General features: G+C 32.2%; 1 protein-coding gene across 3 annotated transcripts; it reads right to left on the bottom strand.

The window, feature by feature from the left end:
- Positions 1-10,942: 10,942 nt before the first annotated feature.
- Positions 10,943-17,784, bottom strand: LOC104890221 (hypothetical protein). 3 transcript variants are annotated; one of them, XM_010675619.3, is made up of 15 exons: positions 17,445-17,784; positions 16,981-17,099; positions 15,260-15,379; positions 15,048-15,107; positions 14,881-14,976; positions 14,553-14,633; positions 14,348-14,466; positions 14,074-14,175; positions 13,838-13,954; positions 13,507-13,563; positions 13,223-13,289; positions 12,023-12,076; positions 11,843-11,932; positions 11,636-11,668; positions 10,943-11,350 (listed from the first exon to the last, which is right to left on the bottom strand). In XM_010675619.3, exons 2-15 carry the CDS (start codon positions 16,993-16,995, stop codon positions 11,231-11,233), a joined length of 1,131 nt encoding a protein of 376 aa, XP_010673921.1. In that variant the 5' UTR covers positions 16,996-17,099; positions 17,445-17,784; the 3' UTR covers positions 10,943-11,230. The 3 variants fall into 3 exon arrangements, with proteins under 3 accessions (XP_010673921.1, XP_057250486.1, XP_010673922.1); XM_057394503.1 differs by having other exon boundaries at positions 16,981-17,073; positions 17,444-17,784; XM_010675620.3 differs by lacking the exon at positions 17,445-17,784 and adding an exon at positions 17,221-17,374.

Raw genomic sequence — 17,784 nt, forward strand, 5'->3', positions numbered from 1 at the left:
GAAACTACAATGCACCGGATCGAATATTGTGGCGCAAGTCCCTTGTATTTGTTGTCCCAAGCAACTACAATGAACCGGAACCGTCTATCATTTTGACATAGTTTGGAGAAGAATATTGTTGATCTATCCAGATTGAGTGCATCTGGGATTCCAATACATTCATGTTGAAAGTTTTGAACTTCAACCAATGAGAATAATTTCTCATATCTACAAATAAAAACTAGACTCACAACTCCGATAAGAGAGAAGGAGATCTCCACAACATAGAAGACTAATCTCTAGTTCCTTATGTATCCAAGTACTCATGATGAATTCCTTAAAAAAAAGTACTCATGATGAATCTATAAAAAAAATTACGCATGAAGAATATTTTAGTATATTGGATGCTGTTTTTTCTATTTTAATATTTTTAGTTAGAAAAAAGTCAAAAGAAGAATAAAAACACATGACATATTCATATATAGCCTTTAATTGAAGAATATGCAACTAATTACAATAATATTACTATTTACTAATTGTATGGGGTGATTTACAATTATTGGATTTAAACGATCCAACAGTCTATAGTGCTCATACCCCTGTATCCAATCAAGAAATATACAAGATACGTATGAAAACTAGTAATTAAATCTTGACTGTGCTCCGGGTAAGAAAAAAAAATTCATTTATTAATATAATACTTTATGATAATAGCACTAAATACAACTTAGTCTAGTGATTAAGGCTTTAGTATATGTACTTGAGGTCTCGGGATCAAACCCTATATTATGCAATTTCTAATTTTTTTTTATTGTACATAAATTACATGAACTAAAACTCCTTAGGGAGAGTGCCACGTCCTTTTAAAATACTTGTATAGATGCTATTAATAACTCAGGGTTAATTATAGTAACTAGTTATTAGGCTCGGGCTATGCCCCAGGTAAGAAAATTTTCATTTATTAATATTGTACTTTGATATAATAGCACTAAATACTACTTGGTCTAGTGGTTAAAACTTTAGTGCATGAACTTGAGGTCACGGGATCAAAACCTATACTATGCAATTTCTAATTTTTTTTATTGTACATGGATTACATGATTTAAAACTCCCTAGGAAGAGCACCACGTGGCACCGTTCCTGATTTACGCACGCCTTTTAATATATTAGTATAGATTCAATCTGAGCAACTCAACGGTAAAAAATTGATTCACAAAATAAGAAAGGAAGTACTATAAGGATTTATATCTTTTTAAAATTTACTTACCTGAAACATGATGACCAGTTTTTATGAGGGAGGGGTGGTAGCTTAGTGGAGTACCATCTCGAATTACACGACGTTGTCTAGGGTAATATGGTCAACTAAAGTTACTTTTTTAACCAAAAATAGAATTGTTACAATAAATATGAAACTACCCTAAGGGTGGATTCTCTTCAACTTATTGGCTTTGAACTTATCTGAACTAAACTTATTTAACCTGAACTGAACTTATTGGAACTTATTAAAGCTGCTTGGACCTGATTCAACTTATTGGACCTGATTAAAACTTATTAGACCTTATTGGACTTCATTGAAACTTATTAGACCTTATTGGACCTGATTGAAACTTATTTGACCTTATTAGACAAAAAAAATTGACCATTAATAACATAAATATTACCCCTAATGTAAATACTAACCCTCAAAATTTATTATGAAGTAATAATTATTAAAATTCGTCCTTTAAAAAATAATAATTATTAACTATCTTTCATGATAATTAATTTAACAATTTTTTTTTACCATTTATATATTTGCCTATACATAACTTTCACCACTAATATATCTAATAATCTTGTTTTGATTTTATAAAGCACTAGTAGAAAATCAAAAGTTAATTAACATCTATTGCTAACAAGTTAAAATTGGCACATATGAAAAATTCTCACTCCACTTTCATTTACTTGAAGGTAGTAGAATGCATTAACTCCTTATTTAAAGACGAATTGTAAAATATTGTAATTATAATGATTATTATTGTTAACCTTGATTATTTGACCATGATTATAATATTATTATTAATAATATTATACTCAGCTAGTAGTAATATGAATAATCAAATACTTCACACATAACTATATTTTCCTTACATATAAATTACAAAGACGGTCAAAGTAATAAAGATGAATAGTGTTATAAGTCAAAATGGGTAAACTAATAAAGGACGGAGGTAGTAATAGACAATAATACAAGTATAATATTATACATTGTGGTACTTTTATAAAAAAAATCCAATAATAACATAAAATCAGCTAATAGTAATATGAATAATAAAATAATAGACAATAATACAAATATTTAATAAAATAATAGACACTAATACAAGTATAATACTGTATAATAATTGTGGTACTTTAATTAAGATTCTAATTATAACAAAATAAGTTAATAGTGATATGAAATTATGAATAATAAAATAATGAATAATAATACAAATGTTTATTGAACATTGACTATTTGGATATGATTGAACCTGGTTAGACCTGATTGGACCTTATTGCACCTGATTGGAACTTATTGCATCTGATTGGAACTTATTGGACCTTATTAAACCTGATTGGAACTTATTACCCTGATTATACCTTATCTATAATTATTAAATCTGAAACTTAATTTTTTAAGTTGAGAAGAACACACCCTAATAATCCTCAATAAGTTTAAGCACAACCTAGCCTTATTACATGTTGATGCCTTAATCAAGATTTGGTCTGATTTGATTTGACATATACTCCTGGAATCACATTCTTATCAGCTTCATGAATCATGGCCAATAATGTGAAAAAGTAGAGTCAAATCTCAAAGAAGAACAAAAAGGAAAAAATGAGACACAAATTAAAAAAATCATTAACACCTCTCTAGAATTGACACGTGTCAACATCAAAGGGAAAATGCAAGTTTATGGTGCTTCAAATAATGATAATGATAAATCCACACAGTTGTATTGTAGGACATGTTTACCCCACATCTTTATTACAAATTCCACACATCTCCCTCATGTTTTTTCCTCTACTCTTAAAATATGAAAAAAATAAAATTAGAAAAAATATAAAAAAAAAATTTTTAAAAAATTAAAATTAGAGAAAAGCTATATGCAACACTAAGGGCTGTATAAAAAAAGTTAAAAATTGAAATAAGTTGTATTAATTGATCATTTATTATATCGGTTGATGCAAAAAAATTCTATAAATTCACAACTTATTTTTATTTTAAGTAGTGTATTTATGTTTTATATACAATTAAGTCGTATATAATATAACCCTTAAAATTAATAAATTAAAATTTCACTCTTCAGTGAGAGTTCTTATACTGTAGAAGTGAATACACATTACACACACTCCCTCTCTTGAGATCATCACCATTAAAATTAAAAACCCCCAACCTCCCCAAATATAAACCCTAATTTTTCAACTTTATTAGATTCATGTGAATTCACTTCCCAACTTCCACCAATTCATAAAACCTTAAATATTCTCTACTTAACTCTCCTAAAAAACCCTCATTTTCAGATCTAATCAACAAAAAATGGCAACTTCAATTTCATGGATTACTTTCTCTCTCTTACTATTGTTGCAGTTCTCTTCAACCCTCTTCAATTCCAACCAATTAAAGTATGCCCATGTAAGTTTTTTTACAAACCCACTTGTAATTTGAGTTTAATTTTTGTGGGTATGTCTCAAAATTGATTCTTTCTTTGATTTTATTGTCGATTGTAAAAAAAAAAAAATTAGGCAAATGAAGTTTGTTCTTCATCATCTGGAAATACAACAAATGCAATTGAAGAAGGGATGAAATTATACCCATTAATTGATGGAGAAAGAATGAAAAAGATGTTAGTGATGAATGAAACAAGAAGAAAACTTGGAAGTTTTCAGATTTGTGCACCTTGTACTTGTTGTGGAGCTAAAGGTTATTGCTTGCCTTCACCTTGTTGTTATGCAATCAATTGCAACATACCAAACAGACCCTTTGGTTTTTGTTCTTTCACACCAAAGGTTTGTAATTGCTTTGGATGCCATATTTGATACCCAAAAAAATAAATTTATAAAATTGGAAAAAAAAATTAGGAAAAAGAAAATTCTACTCATATTAATTTTGGAGGGTCTGAATTATGAAATTCAGTTGGGAAGTGTGAATGGGAAGAATATCTGTTCTTGTTTTTTTTTTTTTTTTTTTTTTTTGAATTTTAATTTTTGCAAATTAATGTTGTTGTTACTTGTTACTATGTTTATTTTTACTATATTATTCACTGGGAAGAACAGCTATTTCCAGGTAAGGTTTTGCTACTTCTTATGATTTTTTGTCAGTTTGTCTGATCATCTTCTTGGGAAATGGGAAAAACAAATTTTTTGACACAAAAAGATGAAGAAAATTTGTTTATGGTAGTAGCAAAAGTTTGGCTGGAAAAAGCAGTGACCCAAAGATTTAGTTCTAGATTAGTTTTTATATTTTATGTTTGTACTTTGTAGTATTAGTTAATTAAGGTGCATAGTGGAGATTGTGATTAATGTAATTGAAGGATTATATTTATACAACTTATCTATTATTATTATTATTTTATGCTAGAATCTTTGTTAGTGGATTTAAAAGAAGATTGATTGTAATTATGAAGTCTCAATGTGATCCTTTCTTTTCAATTTTTTTTTCTTGCTCCTTCATGAGTTGCATTGTGTTACCTTTTGTTACAAGTGATTTCACATTAGCTTATAAAGAAAGTGAGATTCAACTCGAAGAACAATCTTTAGCATTAGACCTGATCAACTTTAGCCGGCCCGATTTTTGGGCGAGTTTGGGCAGATTTTTTGGCCTGCGTTTTTTTTTTGCTCCGGGCAAGCTAAAAATGACCGACCCGATTTGTCTCGAATAGCCTGCTCATTTTGGTCCAAAATAGCGGGTTTTGGACACAAAATTTTACCCCGAATTTTGGCTCAGACCGACCATTGAGCTTTTTAAGGCACGACATGACCCGAATCCGGCCCATGATCACCTCTACTTTAGCTTATTAAATTACAATTACTAGTCAAGGATTAAACATCCTCCATTAGATGGATAAAAAGGGCAACTTTCCTTTTTTTGTGATTAAATAGAGGGGACAAGTGGTGGTATGGTATTAATGATGTTTGTTATATTTAATTTGCTTTTTTCACAATTTAGTCAATGAGTTGGGCTATCTAGCTAAATCTTAGTTAGCTAAATATTGTCTATAAAGAAGGCATCTTTGTAAATGCACTATATTTATAGTCCACCACAACTATATCTAACAATTTATTTATCAAAATTAAATTCAGATGAGTTGAATTTAAGTTAGCAAGTAAAGAAAGCACACACTAAATTTACAACTACTATAAGCTGCGATAATTTTATACTTATTAAGACCACACAAGGGCAAATAAGCTTAGCGAAAAGATTTCGTATTGGATCTTTTTGTTGATCACATATGTTACTTGATCTAGGTGAAATTTCTATATGAGATTATACCAATGTGGTCACCAAACCTTTTCCATGTTATATATGAGTGGTGTTATAAGGAATTGGAGTAGGCTTAAGTGGTGAGCTTTCCCATATTTTCTAGCAGGGTGTAGGCCTGTAGGGTTCAATTCCTACCCTAAACATTTGCTTGGGATTTAAAAGGGGAGAGGGTTTGGGGGTATCTGGCTTGTAATGAGCCTCTGCGTGGGGATCCTGTGCGAGGGTGTCAGGAGGAATTCTTCTTACCAATTCAAAATAAAAAATGAGTGGTTTTACTAGCTACTCCAATCATTCCTGGTAAGAAGTACTTGTACATTGAAAGTTCTGCAACTATGGTGCCCAATGGTGCCTTGAATTATTGTGATGGTATTGGTAGTAAACATGGTAGATGGATGGGTGTGGGTAGTTAGTAGGTGGCACTACACAGGGTTTGTGAACTGGGGTTAGGTAGAGGCGGTACCCTCCAACTTTTAGTATAGGGTTCTATTCTCACCATGATTTAAAGTCTGAATCAGGGTCGTCTCGAAGATTTTGGAGTCTGAATTCTAACATGAAAATTAGTCCCCTAACTTGTAAAAAATAAAGATGGAATGTTGGAATGTTGGAATATTAAAGATAGAAAGTTGATTATTCAAAGATTGATCACTAAGAAAGTTATTAAGGGTGAAAAATAAGAGTGATTTCTTGAAATATGAAGTACATTTTTTTTTAGAATAATACATCTTATGGGCGCTTATATTTTTGGAATATTGTACTGTTGGGCTTCTTGCACACTTTCATTTATCTCCTAATGGTTTCTAAATGAGTACATAGTTGTAACCATAACATGATGTAGACTCATTCATTAATGTCTTCGATGGATGACAAATATTTTTTGATACATGTGGGTACAAATTGATAAGAATGAACATTATGATTGAGGAAGCATTAGACATATTAATATACATGCATTATGAGTTTATGACTAGTCTTCTTAAATTATAATTCCTCCACTTTTTATGAGTCAAACTTTAAAGGACGTTAGACATATGTGTATAGTCAATAGTGCATGCAATCAACACTTTGTGTATAAAAGTTCAGATATTTACGTGGGTAAATGTTGGATTTGGCTTAATGAATATTATGAAGTTATCCATTGTTTACGTAATTAACATATTTATGATTGAAATTTACTATGTTAATTGTCAATATCATGTTTTGCAAAGCCCTCTGTTTTGCAATTTTAATTGTCACTAGGAGAGTATATGACCTATATTTTGGTGTTAAACTCTCCATTTTTCCACAATATCATGTTTCCCTCACCTTAGTTTCACTCAATTTAAGATATAAGTTCATGTTGATTATGTTCATCTCCAACATGTTTAGATGAGTTTTGATATGACGTGTTTTAGGACCAATATATTCAGATAAGTTATTTTGAACACTAATAAATGCGGCACAACTTTAATTCACAAGTACAATAATATTATAGGCTCGATTCAGATCGATGAGTTATGGGTTAATAAGCCATAGGTTATTGAGTTTAGATACATCACGAGGACTTTTGGATTGGTTTAGAAGTTTAGGTGAAAAGAACGCATTTTAAGAAGTATTATTTTATAGTGTTTATCCTCAATGGTGGGGACTAGGATGAATAGCCTCCAAAGTCCATGCATCACTCGGTGAAGTGGGTGGTGGTTGAATGAGTTTGTTGAGAATTAAAGTTGGAGCCTTGGAGAGGCATTATACATACAATTCCCCATTTTTTCTGCTACTTTGCAAGCTCTTCTTCATTAATGTAGTCCATAGTGCTCTAACGTACACTTATCACATCCTATTTTGTGAAGTAATGTATTCATTGCCATATAAATATATAGTTTACTATTAGAGCTGTCAAAAATTGATACGACACGACAATATGATACGATAAAAATGGGTTAGTGTTAAGGTTTTTTAACACGTTTATATAAATGGGTCAACACATGTTTTACCGTTTAATAAATTGGTTGGGTTAGTATTGAGATTGAAACCCGAAACTAACAGGACTTTACACGTTTAACTTTAACATATAAGGAAATGTAACATTTTAGCACTATTTAGGGTAAGTTGGCAAAACATTAATTAATTCTCTAATCATTCGAATATACCATTGAGTTATTACCTAAATAAATATGGATTGATGAATATTTGACATAGAAACCAATTTATTGTTAAATTTTTTTAGGGAGTTGAATAAATAGGTTAAATGGTTTGATATAGTAACCACTTAATTAACGGGTCGGGGTAGTGTCAAGGGGTTTCAACACGATTAGTTATTTAGTTATAATGGTGGGGTTAGTGTCGAGGCATTTTAATATGATTAGTCAGTGACGCGAATACGAAGTAGACTCGACACAACCTAATTGACACCTCAATTTACAATGATTTTCCAAAGGTTAAGCTTTCTATTCTAAATCACTACATTTCTATATATAAGGTGCACACATGGTAAGAAGATGCATGGTGCTTAATTTTCATTTTTCATGTGAATTGAGGTAAGTCGAATACGAAATGATAAACAACTAATATTGTGGAAAAAAGGTGATATTAAGATAGAGAAAGGAGAAAAACTGATGAAAGAACATAATGTATGACTAATTCAACCCTTAAATTGAATAAATATGAAAAAAAAAGCTAATTACAAGTAACAAATAAATAATGGTGGCATAGTGTTTTTGAGATTATCAACCCTATTTGTCTTTTATTTATTATATTATCGAACTAGGTTAATACTCGAGCAATATAAAAACTATAATATGAGATATTGTTAGATTTGTCTTAATATATTTTTTTATAATATTACTTTTTTATAATATTTATTTGTAAATGGTCAAAGATCTATAATAATATATTTAAATGCGTTCCTAAACAAGGAACGATGCTACTGACGTTTTCCCCTTGATGCTACTAACGTTTTCCTTAGAGTGTTTAACTCCATGTAATCCACATACAATAAATAAGATAAAATATGTATTGTATAAGATTTGACCCCGTGATCACAAGCATATATACTGAAGTATTAACCATTAAACTAAATGATACTCGAGCGATGTTATCATTTTAAAGTAAAACTTAATAAATGAAAGATATTATTACTCGAAATATATCATGGGCCTAAAAACTTAGAGGGTTTCGGGCTTGTTGGGTCTCTGGATGAGTGGCCCTGTGCGAGGCAGCTCAGAGAAAATTCATCTTACCGCGGGTGCCCGAAAGGGGCTAAAAAAAAGGTTATTACAGTCAAAGAGTATTTGGTTAATGACTTTACTAAAAAAAATCATTGCGACTTTTCAGTTTAAAAAATTCATTTTTTCTAGATTATTGAGGTAAAAGATTCACATATCTATATATATCTAAAATCCAAGACAAACAAATGTCATGCTGCCACATGAACTCCCCTTCTTCCCCACACAATCAAATGAGACATTAAACAATAAAAACGTTTGTTATGAGACTCAAACCTATGACCTCTCGTTTGATATGCTAATAATGCACTAACCAACTACGATACATTGCTACAATACTCATGTTGGTCTTTGTGAGGGAAAAAACATTTAAAGATAAGATATTATTTCTATTTTTAAAGACTTTAAATGCACGTTGGTAAATAATCCGAAGCGTATCGCCCACGACAAGAACTAATTTGAACCCGAAAGCTTAAAAATTTGTAATAATTAGGTTATTACACTCAGAGAAAGGAAGAATTTATTAAGGTTTATGGCCAATAAAAAAAACCAATATCATTAAATTAAGTACATTCTATTTTTAGATGAAATCATCATTAAGCTAATTAGAAGAAGTTTTATGTTGCTCGTATTTCGGTACCCATTTATGACAAGAGTATATGTTCGAGTGTCCGATTCGACTAATTTATGAAACTTTGTTAATTTTTTGGCCTACAAAAGGAATGTCCAAAATTTTCATTTATGTCAGAGTATCAAAGATCCGACACGAATACTTAAGGTGAGATAAAAAGTCCGAATAACACATGAGTTATCCTAAAAAAGCAAAAGTAATGCACCCCTAAAAAGTCTGTTTTTTCTTCTTCTTCTGACCGGTACAAGTCTCTATTTTAATGCCAATTGAACCATCCTCTTTAGTAGTTAATACTATAAGCTAGACTACCATTTACTCATTGAAATGTTATGTGATGAAGTCAATAATGTTCAGTGTTATTTATTTATTATAGATCAGTGTAAATTTTAGATGTGCTTTAATTGGCTGAGCAACATAACTATTATAGCTCTAAAATAATAATAGTAATAGCAATTCATATTCTATAATTATCATCACAATCAACGAACTCTTTTACACCACATGTTTTTTTCATGGCAATATCTGGAATCTGGATGGCTGGATGAACAATACTATGGACTATGGAGGGTCCTTTGGTAGACGAATTTAATGAGTAACTAGTTATTAGGCTCGGGCTATACTCCGAGTAAGAAAACATTTCATTTATTAATATAGTACTTTATAATAATAATACTAAATACAACTTAGCCTAGTAGTTAAACCTTTAGTATATGTATTTGAGGTCTCGGGATCAAATTCTATACTATGCAATTTCTTAATTTTTTTATTTTACATGGATTACATGAATCAAATTAAAACTCCCTAGGGAGAGCGTCACGTGGCACATTTTCTTAATAGTGCAATACTATGTAATTTGCATGAAATATTCCGACTCTTTATCATGATCAGAAATAACTTAAGACATGTAATTTCCTTCAGATATTTTAATTGTCAATCAATAAGTCAATACCACCTTTAAAGTTGTAATGTATGGTAACAAAATTTAAAAAAAAAAAAATCACAAATTTGACAGTATATGCGAAATTGCATAATTAGTACCATTACTATATTGTATGATCATGAATTGAAAAACGAAAATTGGTGATCCAGTCCTTTATTATCACATTTCCTTCTATATATATATATGTGGTAATTTTGTATAATCTGTTTTTAGATGAGAATCATAAGATTACATTAGATTAGTGGATTAGTTATTGATAAGCAAAAACAAAGGGACATCTCCAAGAATAAAAATTTATATAAAAAATAAAAGTACTAAGCATTATTAGGTAATTTTGAATATTAATGCAATTAAGATGGTTACATAACCCTTGGAACACAAGAATGCAAGATTGACATACTAATGACTCAACTTAGTTGAATGTTAACTACTTCTAGTCTACAAGGAAAAAATGTGTAAGTACTAAATATTTCTCATGAGTCCATGACCTAAGATCGAATTTCGTCGATATTACTGTTGTTACAACTTGAATATTCTCATCACAAGTACAAATAAATCCTGTATTATCTGGAGTAGGATTTCTAATCATAAGTACTTGCAAGCTAAAGAACTTGCAATTTTATCACACAAAAAGTACATATCCTGTTATATGGTTGTCTTCAAACCATGACAGAACTACACAACAATTTCTACAATTAAAATGGTCATGTATTAAGATTGCCATGATAAAATTGTATCATATATAGTTGTATACATAACATATGCAAGCCAAATATGGCACATAATTCAAACCTAACAAAGAATACTCAAAAGCTTCAATACGCTGTAATTGGCAGTATACAAACTCCACTGTACAAAATGTTCTTCCTGAATCCTGATAAATAGTTAGCAGTCTTCATTTCTGTAAAAGCTATCGATAAACCGTTGTATGTTCTTAGTCTCTGTATAAAGGCAATCTTGGTAATCTGTACTTGCTACCGGAAGATTGGCTTCAATGGTTCCGGATAGGGATTTGTCCAGCATTCATCCGTTAGAGCAGCTTTATTCCACCGTCTTCTGAAAATCTTGAACTCATTGTAGGACTGTCTCCTCACCTGAGAAGTGTTCAAGGATGCCGATTTCAGTATTTCATCAACCAAATTAATGTAAAATTGGTCTATATGCTATGCTCTATTGTCGTTAAAGTACATTCATACAAATGCACCTATATATACACACACAGCACACGAAAGTGACGAAACACATACAAATCATGCTGCATGATACCATGTTGAATTGCCTATAGTAACATATTCCAACAGAGGTTCATATGAAAAGGCTGACTTGATATGAGGATAAATAATAATTGGGAAAGCAAAGAATCCATCCAGAAGACTTACTTCAATCCGCTCGTCAAGAACATGAAGTTTAGGCTGCAAAAGAAATCCACGAAAGGGTTAGATACAATTGAGAGCCTGACCTTTCCTCCTAGATAAGAAAACTAGTACTTCAATAGCTCAATATAGTTCCGCATCAGATGTTGATCAACCATTTGCAGTCCGATGAATGAAGGGGTACAGGTTAACAAGGAATGAGCTACATCTAACCTTTGTCCCTAACGGCTCCCCTAGTGTAGGAAGGCCATGATGAATCACATACTCGGCATCCACAACCCCAATAGTTTTGGTGCGATCACCCTGTTAACAGAGAAAGGAAAAAAAGACTTATAATTAAACGAGGAAAGTGCACAAAACAAGTGTGCCAGAAAAGGATCATCAGGAACTTGCCTGCGCACAATATCCAAGCTGCATGTCCAAACCCCAAGCATGAATCAAGTCATTCTGCAAATGACATTGGATAAGAACATGAATAATGTCTCTCGTCTCCACCGCACCATCCAATAGGCACACCTTTGTTCACTAGTAATAATATTGCCTCCATTCGGAATTAATATTCACACAACTAATTTAGAATTTCAGAAAAAAAGTTCTAATTTTTCCTAATATACTAATGGTCTGTTCTAGTATGCTACTCCATAAATCAAGTGACGCAGATATAATAGAGAAGGTACAACTATTATCAGGTTTTCCATTTTTACATTTTTTTGTTTATTTGTAATATATCATGTGATTAAGCTTCTAGCATGATCAGTTTAATAATTAATAATATAAGAAGTCCAGTAGAGTAGGAAATCCTTGGCAGTTCCTATAAGGTGAGTGATTAGTAGTTAATTACAGGAAGTGATGCAAGGCATGATCACCTTTGCACTAGTGGTAATTGTATGCAAGAAAATAAGCACATCAAAGAAAGTCACATGAGATTGTGATTCCAAGTATTCTAGTTTCGTTTAATATCTCCGTAAGACCCCATTTACAGGGCTCTAATACATGTGTGAAAGAAACTAAGAAAGTAAGCACTAAGCACATACACAAAAGTCACTTAAGATTGTTATTCCAAGTACTTAACACAACATGGCTTGTTAATAATATAAGGTTCTAGTTTTGTCTATGAGAAAGAACTTCACTTGATATTAATAATGTTCCAAGTATTTTAGTTTCTTCTGGGACTAGCCCTATACATCCCGCACCGAAAGAACTTCACTTGATATTAATAATGTTCTAAGTATTTTAGTTTCTTCTGGGACTAGCCCTATACATCCCGCACCTACCAGGCTCTCACGTCTCCACCATCTTTAACCATCCTCTCTTACAGTTAAAGTTCAAGATCCCCTCTCTTAACACACACCATATTCCAATTTTATGAGCTTTTCCCCACCTTATAAGCACAGTACTAGCATAATCAGAGACTAGTCTCTGTTCACCACAAGTTAGGAAGTATGATCTAGAATACTAGCCAATTAAGCACAGCTTTGTGACAGGATACCAAAGCAATGAAGGGGCAAAAGATATCAATCATAGAATACATGATTCACAAGATTCCCTACATTATGTCAAGAAGGAAAACTATAGATTAAAAGGCAGGCATACCTGAATCATGTACCATACACAACGCCATGCTGCCCGTGAGAATACCGGAGCCATGACCTCTATCCATCTGCAAAGCATGTAAGATTATTGAAGAATCAGCTCTTAGACTCCTTACTACGTCCTAAAGTTTATAGAGCGCCAACGGATTATATTTTCAATTTTCTTATCCTTTGTTTCCATTTTTATATTCACGTTCTTTTCATCTAAAAATATAAGTTGCAGAAAAGGTTCAGATAAGGGCCTTGGAGTTGGTACTGGCAACTAAAAGTTAGAGATAAGCTTACCCAGTACAAGGAGGACCTTTACTGTCTTCATAGCACTCATCATGCTTGTACATCCTCCTGCAAAGCGTAAATTAGTTCCAGTTAGCTTACAACAACCGAGAACAGAAGAGCCAATAGAAAGATTCTGCACTATCTCAAGTATTCATATGTCAGCTCTTAACTTGCTTTCGGAAGATAGCTTGAGATAGTTAGGCAGAATATAAAATTGATGCATGAAAGTTAGAGATCTATCAGCTTGATTCACAAGCAACTAGTAAGCAACCCAAGTACAAGTGCACATCAGGAAGTCAAAGTGAAACAGTGGAGTATCAATAATATATATAGCAATAACCTGTGAATTTTTCCTCTCCTTCCACGAGCTGTGATCTGATGATGCACCTCTGATTTGTTACCATCAAGTGCTGGCTGGGAGATTTGAAGCCCCTCCTCTTTAATAATCGACACATACCTACAATAAAGATATTTTTACACACGTTTCTACACAAAGTTAACTCATTGACGTAATTACAAATAATAATTCATCCTAGGCTAACGTTTCATGCTGTAAATGTGCAGGACAGTACACACCGTATAGGGTCAAAATAGTCTACCCCAAGATCTTCATCCCAGAGGAAAACATATTCATAGGCAGCAACTACATCTGGGTGCATGAACCGCTTTGCAAACCACCTATACCATCATAAAATACCTGAGCAAAGTCAGAACATACGAATTAATCTAATATCAAAGACACCATTTGGACCTACTATCTGCATAGCACATGATATAATATGCTTTGAATAAGCCAAAAGGGTAATTATCACATGAGAATAAGCAATGCTAAATTAGACGAGGGTAATACCACTTAGTTTGATTTATTGCAGATACGTGTATGACACGATCATTCCAACTAAAGTTGTTCCATTGATTGACTTTACCATCATAATGGAAAAGCATTACTGAAAAACCCCTCGAGAGAAACTGCAATACCACATTCAAAGACTAAAATGTAATGCAGTACCTGAGCTAGAGAAGTAAGCCAGGATGAACACTGTTGAGATAATTACCTTGCTAACCATTGCATTCACAAGTTGTTGTTGCTTAATGCCAACAGCCATTGCCAGCAAACTAACTGACGAGTTACGTTTCTGTTCAAGTAAATGTACAACAAAATCAAATGTTCCATGACAGTTGTGATATGATATTTAAAAACGTATCAAAACATAAAAGATTTTTTCAGCTAAATAGGAAAAACTCTCCAACACTGAGCTAAAGAACAGATAAGAATAAGGAAAAAACTTTCTTTTTCTTCATTTTACCCTTGTTGTGTCATGTGTGGTTAGCAGTTGGCAAATAGCCTCACTCACTAAATAAACGTAAAGAAACACCATATACCTCTGGTAGTCCCCATAGTGGTCGCATTTCCAGATTGGAACCCTTTGCAACTATACCTTGAGGCAAGGACTCGCTTCCACGTGGTCTGCACTGGTTCTAAAACAGAGAAAAAGCATAAGATGAAAGGAACCCATTTTACTAGTTACCGCATAGGAAGTAAAACAGACCTCACATCTATTACCCAGCAATATGTCCATATTTTCAGCTAATGCCATTTTCGGAGTCTCCTGCACAGAAAGACAAGATTACTTATGTAAGGTTACTGGAGTGTAACCGCAAACCATCTGTTGGAGGACTAGAAGAAAGCAGCAATTTCTCTTACGAACTTAGCTTAGAGTGCAACGTAATAAGTAGAATTTTGGTAGGGTACAGAAGATACCTGTCTGTAAACTGGTAAAATGAACACACTTCCTATAACGTAAGTTAAAACAAGTGCAGAAGCTGCTTGAAAAACATTGCAAATCCATGATCTTCGGCTTTTTTCAGAAATTAATACAATCTGGCATTCAAGATACCATGATATTATCAGTTTCGTAAAGTCTTATAACAAGGAAATAACTTGAATGTGCTGTTAAAGACTTGGAACAGTTGGCACAATCAAGATTCAGTAAAATAATCTTGATTCATACATCAAAACCCCAACAGTGTCCATAGACAGAGTAAACTTCGTATTCATGCAGAGAATAAGAACATCGAATGTCTGAAAGGAAGATATCTTTCTTTAATCTTCTAACGTTTGTGATAAATGCATAGCTAACAAAGGTGTTCACAATTTCCAATGATACTAATTTACTATAATAGACAATTTTATTCATGAAATGCCAGCAATACGAGTGCAACTTACCTTATCCTGAGAAGCCTGGAGTTGAAAAAAGAAGCTAAGTCAATCATGGGTTAATTTAACCAATTATCCTAGATAAGCACCTACCATTAAAAGCTGCTCTACTACGTACTAAGTCCTAACACATACTGCCTATGAGAAAAATAGATGCACCTAAACTATATATCTCCCAGATAATGTGACAACAATCTAATAAGGAAAATAAAGGCGGCCATCCTCATACTTCTACAAATTGTTGCCACAACATCCAGGAGCACATGTTCTCAGTAGCACCAAAGAAGCTCACTACTGCTATATCGCATTGTCTCATCCCAATTCCCAGTGCTAAGGAGGTGATGCAGAAGTCGATCATATACGTTCGTTTTCCCTAAGACCTAAAGCTCTAATCCCTTCTTAAAAAGCATAAACAAAGTATTTATTATAGATCACCAATAACCAATAACCATGACCCTTGAATCCTCATATGTACCAAGAATGTCACTACACTCACAGAAACTACAGCTGAACATTACCAAAAATGATACTACTACTTCTTTCACTTTCTAGTATGATTATTTGACCAAGTATGGTAAACAAAACCAGTGTTTGCAACATCATAAACTGATATTCCGCGGATTAAGTATAGATACGAAGAAAGTCCACATTGAAGCAGAATTCTGCTGTCTAAACCAGAAAAATCACTTGTGCAGACTATTTTAATAGACTAATAGGCAAGATTTTCATAATAGAAGATAAATCAATCAGAAATGTCTTGCTCATTAAACAATTGGAATGATAAGAGGAGAATTAGTCTGAAACAATACAGTAAACTTCCTACAATGATCCTCCACACAAATATGTAACTCCCTTTATCATACTATAGTAATGTAATAATCCATCCAACAACAAAAGCAACAAAATTCCGAATTTGATACCATGATAAACAATTACTGATTCAAATGATAAAATACTCCCTCTGATTCCAAAATGTTCTTCAGTTTTTCCTACTTCGACTTTTTTTTCCGTCTTTTAATAAGATTCCGAATAGGAAGAACAAATAGAAACCGAGAGAGTATATAACAAAGAAATACACAATCATAAAAAAAACAAATCAAACACTTGTACCCACATGCAGATATGAACAGTTCAGCAAAGACTTTGATAAATCAAATGACAATAGATGGAAAAAAGAAAAAATATTCCATCAACAAAATAATAATAATAATAAAAACAACAACCCAATAATATAATAATGTCAATATGTAAGAAAAAACACTTACGTTCTTCACAGCCATGTTTGTTTGTCTTACAATTCAATTCTATTTCTCAACATCAGTTTCATAAGAAACACAAAATCTTCAATCTCAGTCTTTCCCAAAATATTGGAGCAAAATTTACCCTGAAAATTATTAATCATGTCATCACTAATATTAACCCATCAATTTAAAATTCATTAAAAACATAACAAAAATAGAAATAAATCAATAAATCACATAAAGATCAAAACTTTATATACCCACCTATCACATTAGGGTTTCAGTTTAGGTAACAAAAAAATTGATCCAATAATTAAAAATTTGATGCATAAAAAAATAAGATATTGAGAGAGAAAGAGGAGAGAGAAAATAGAAAGTGGAGAACAAAGTGCACGATCTTTAGCATTAATGCCAAAAATAGAAAGTAATGAAACAAAATTGAAGACAAAGATTCAATCTTTTATTAATATGTTTTCTGGGATTCGTACCTGTCACGCAAAAATCCTTTATGTTGTTGTTGTTGGTTGATTTTGGTGCAAAAATTGTAAATTATATGACAGTATATATAACACAGAAGTTGGTAGTTTAAACTGAATAAATTACGAAACAAAAGTTGTTTTTTTCTGAGATGATGAAGAAAGTTCTCCTTTATCAACAAATTTTCCTGGTCTAATGCAACGTGTTTAGAAAGATTAAGTGATAAGTATTGTTGTTTGAAGTTTGAATAATCATCGAAAGAGTTAAAAACTTTTTTTTGTGAATAGAAAAAGGGACCACCAGAATTTCAACAAAGTTTTGGTTATTGTAAAGTTTTCCACTAATCACGTA

This window comes from Beta vulgaris, chromosome 4 (assembly GCF_026745355.1).
Source record: "Beta vulgaris subsp. vulgaris cultivar EL10 chromosome 4, EL10.2, whole genome shotgun sequence".
NCBI classification, from domain to species: Eukaryota; Viridiplantae; Streptophyta; class Magnoliopsida; order Caryophyllales; family Amaranthaceae; genus Beta; species Beta vulgaris.

Excerpts from the sequence above, each read along its gene's own strand:
- LOC104890221 (XM_010675619.3), bottom strand. Across the intron at positions 14,176-14,347 it reads GCAATAAATCAAACTAAGTG|GTGGTTTGCAAAGCGGTTCA; the intron begins GTATTACCCTCG and ends ATGATGGTATAG. Across the intron at positions 11,351-11,635 it reads TTCTTGACGAGCGGATTGAA|GTGAGGAGACAGTCCTACAA; the intron begins GTAAGTCTTCTG and ends AACACTTCTCAG.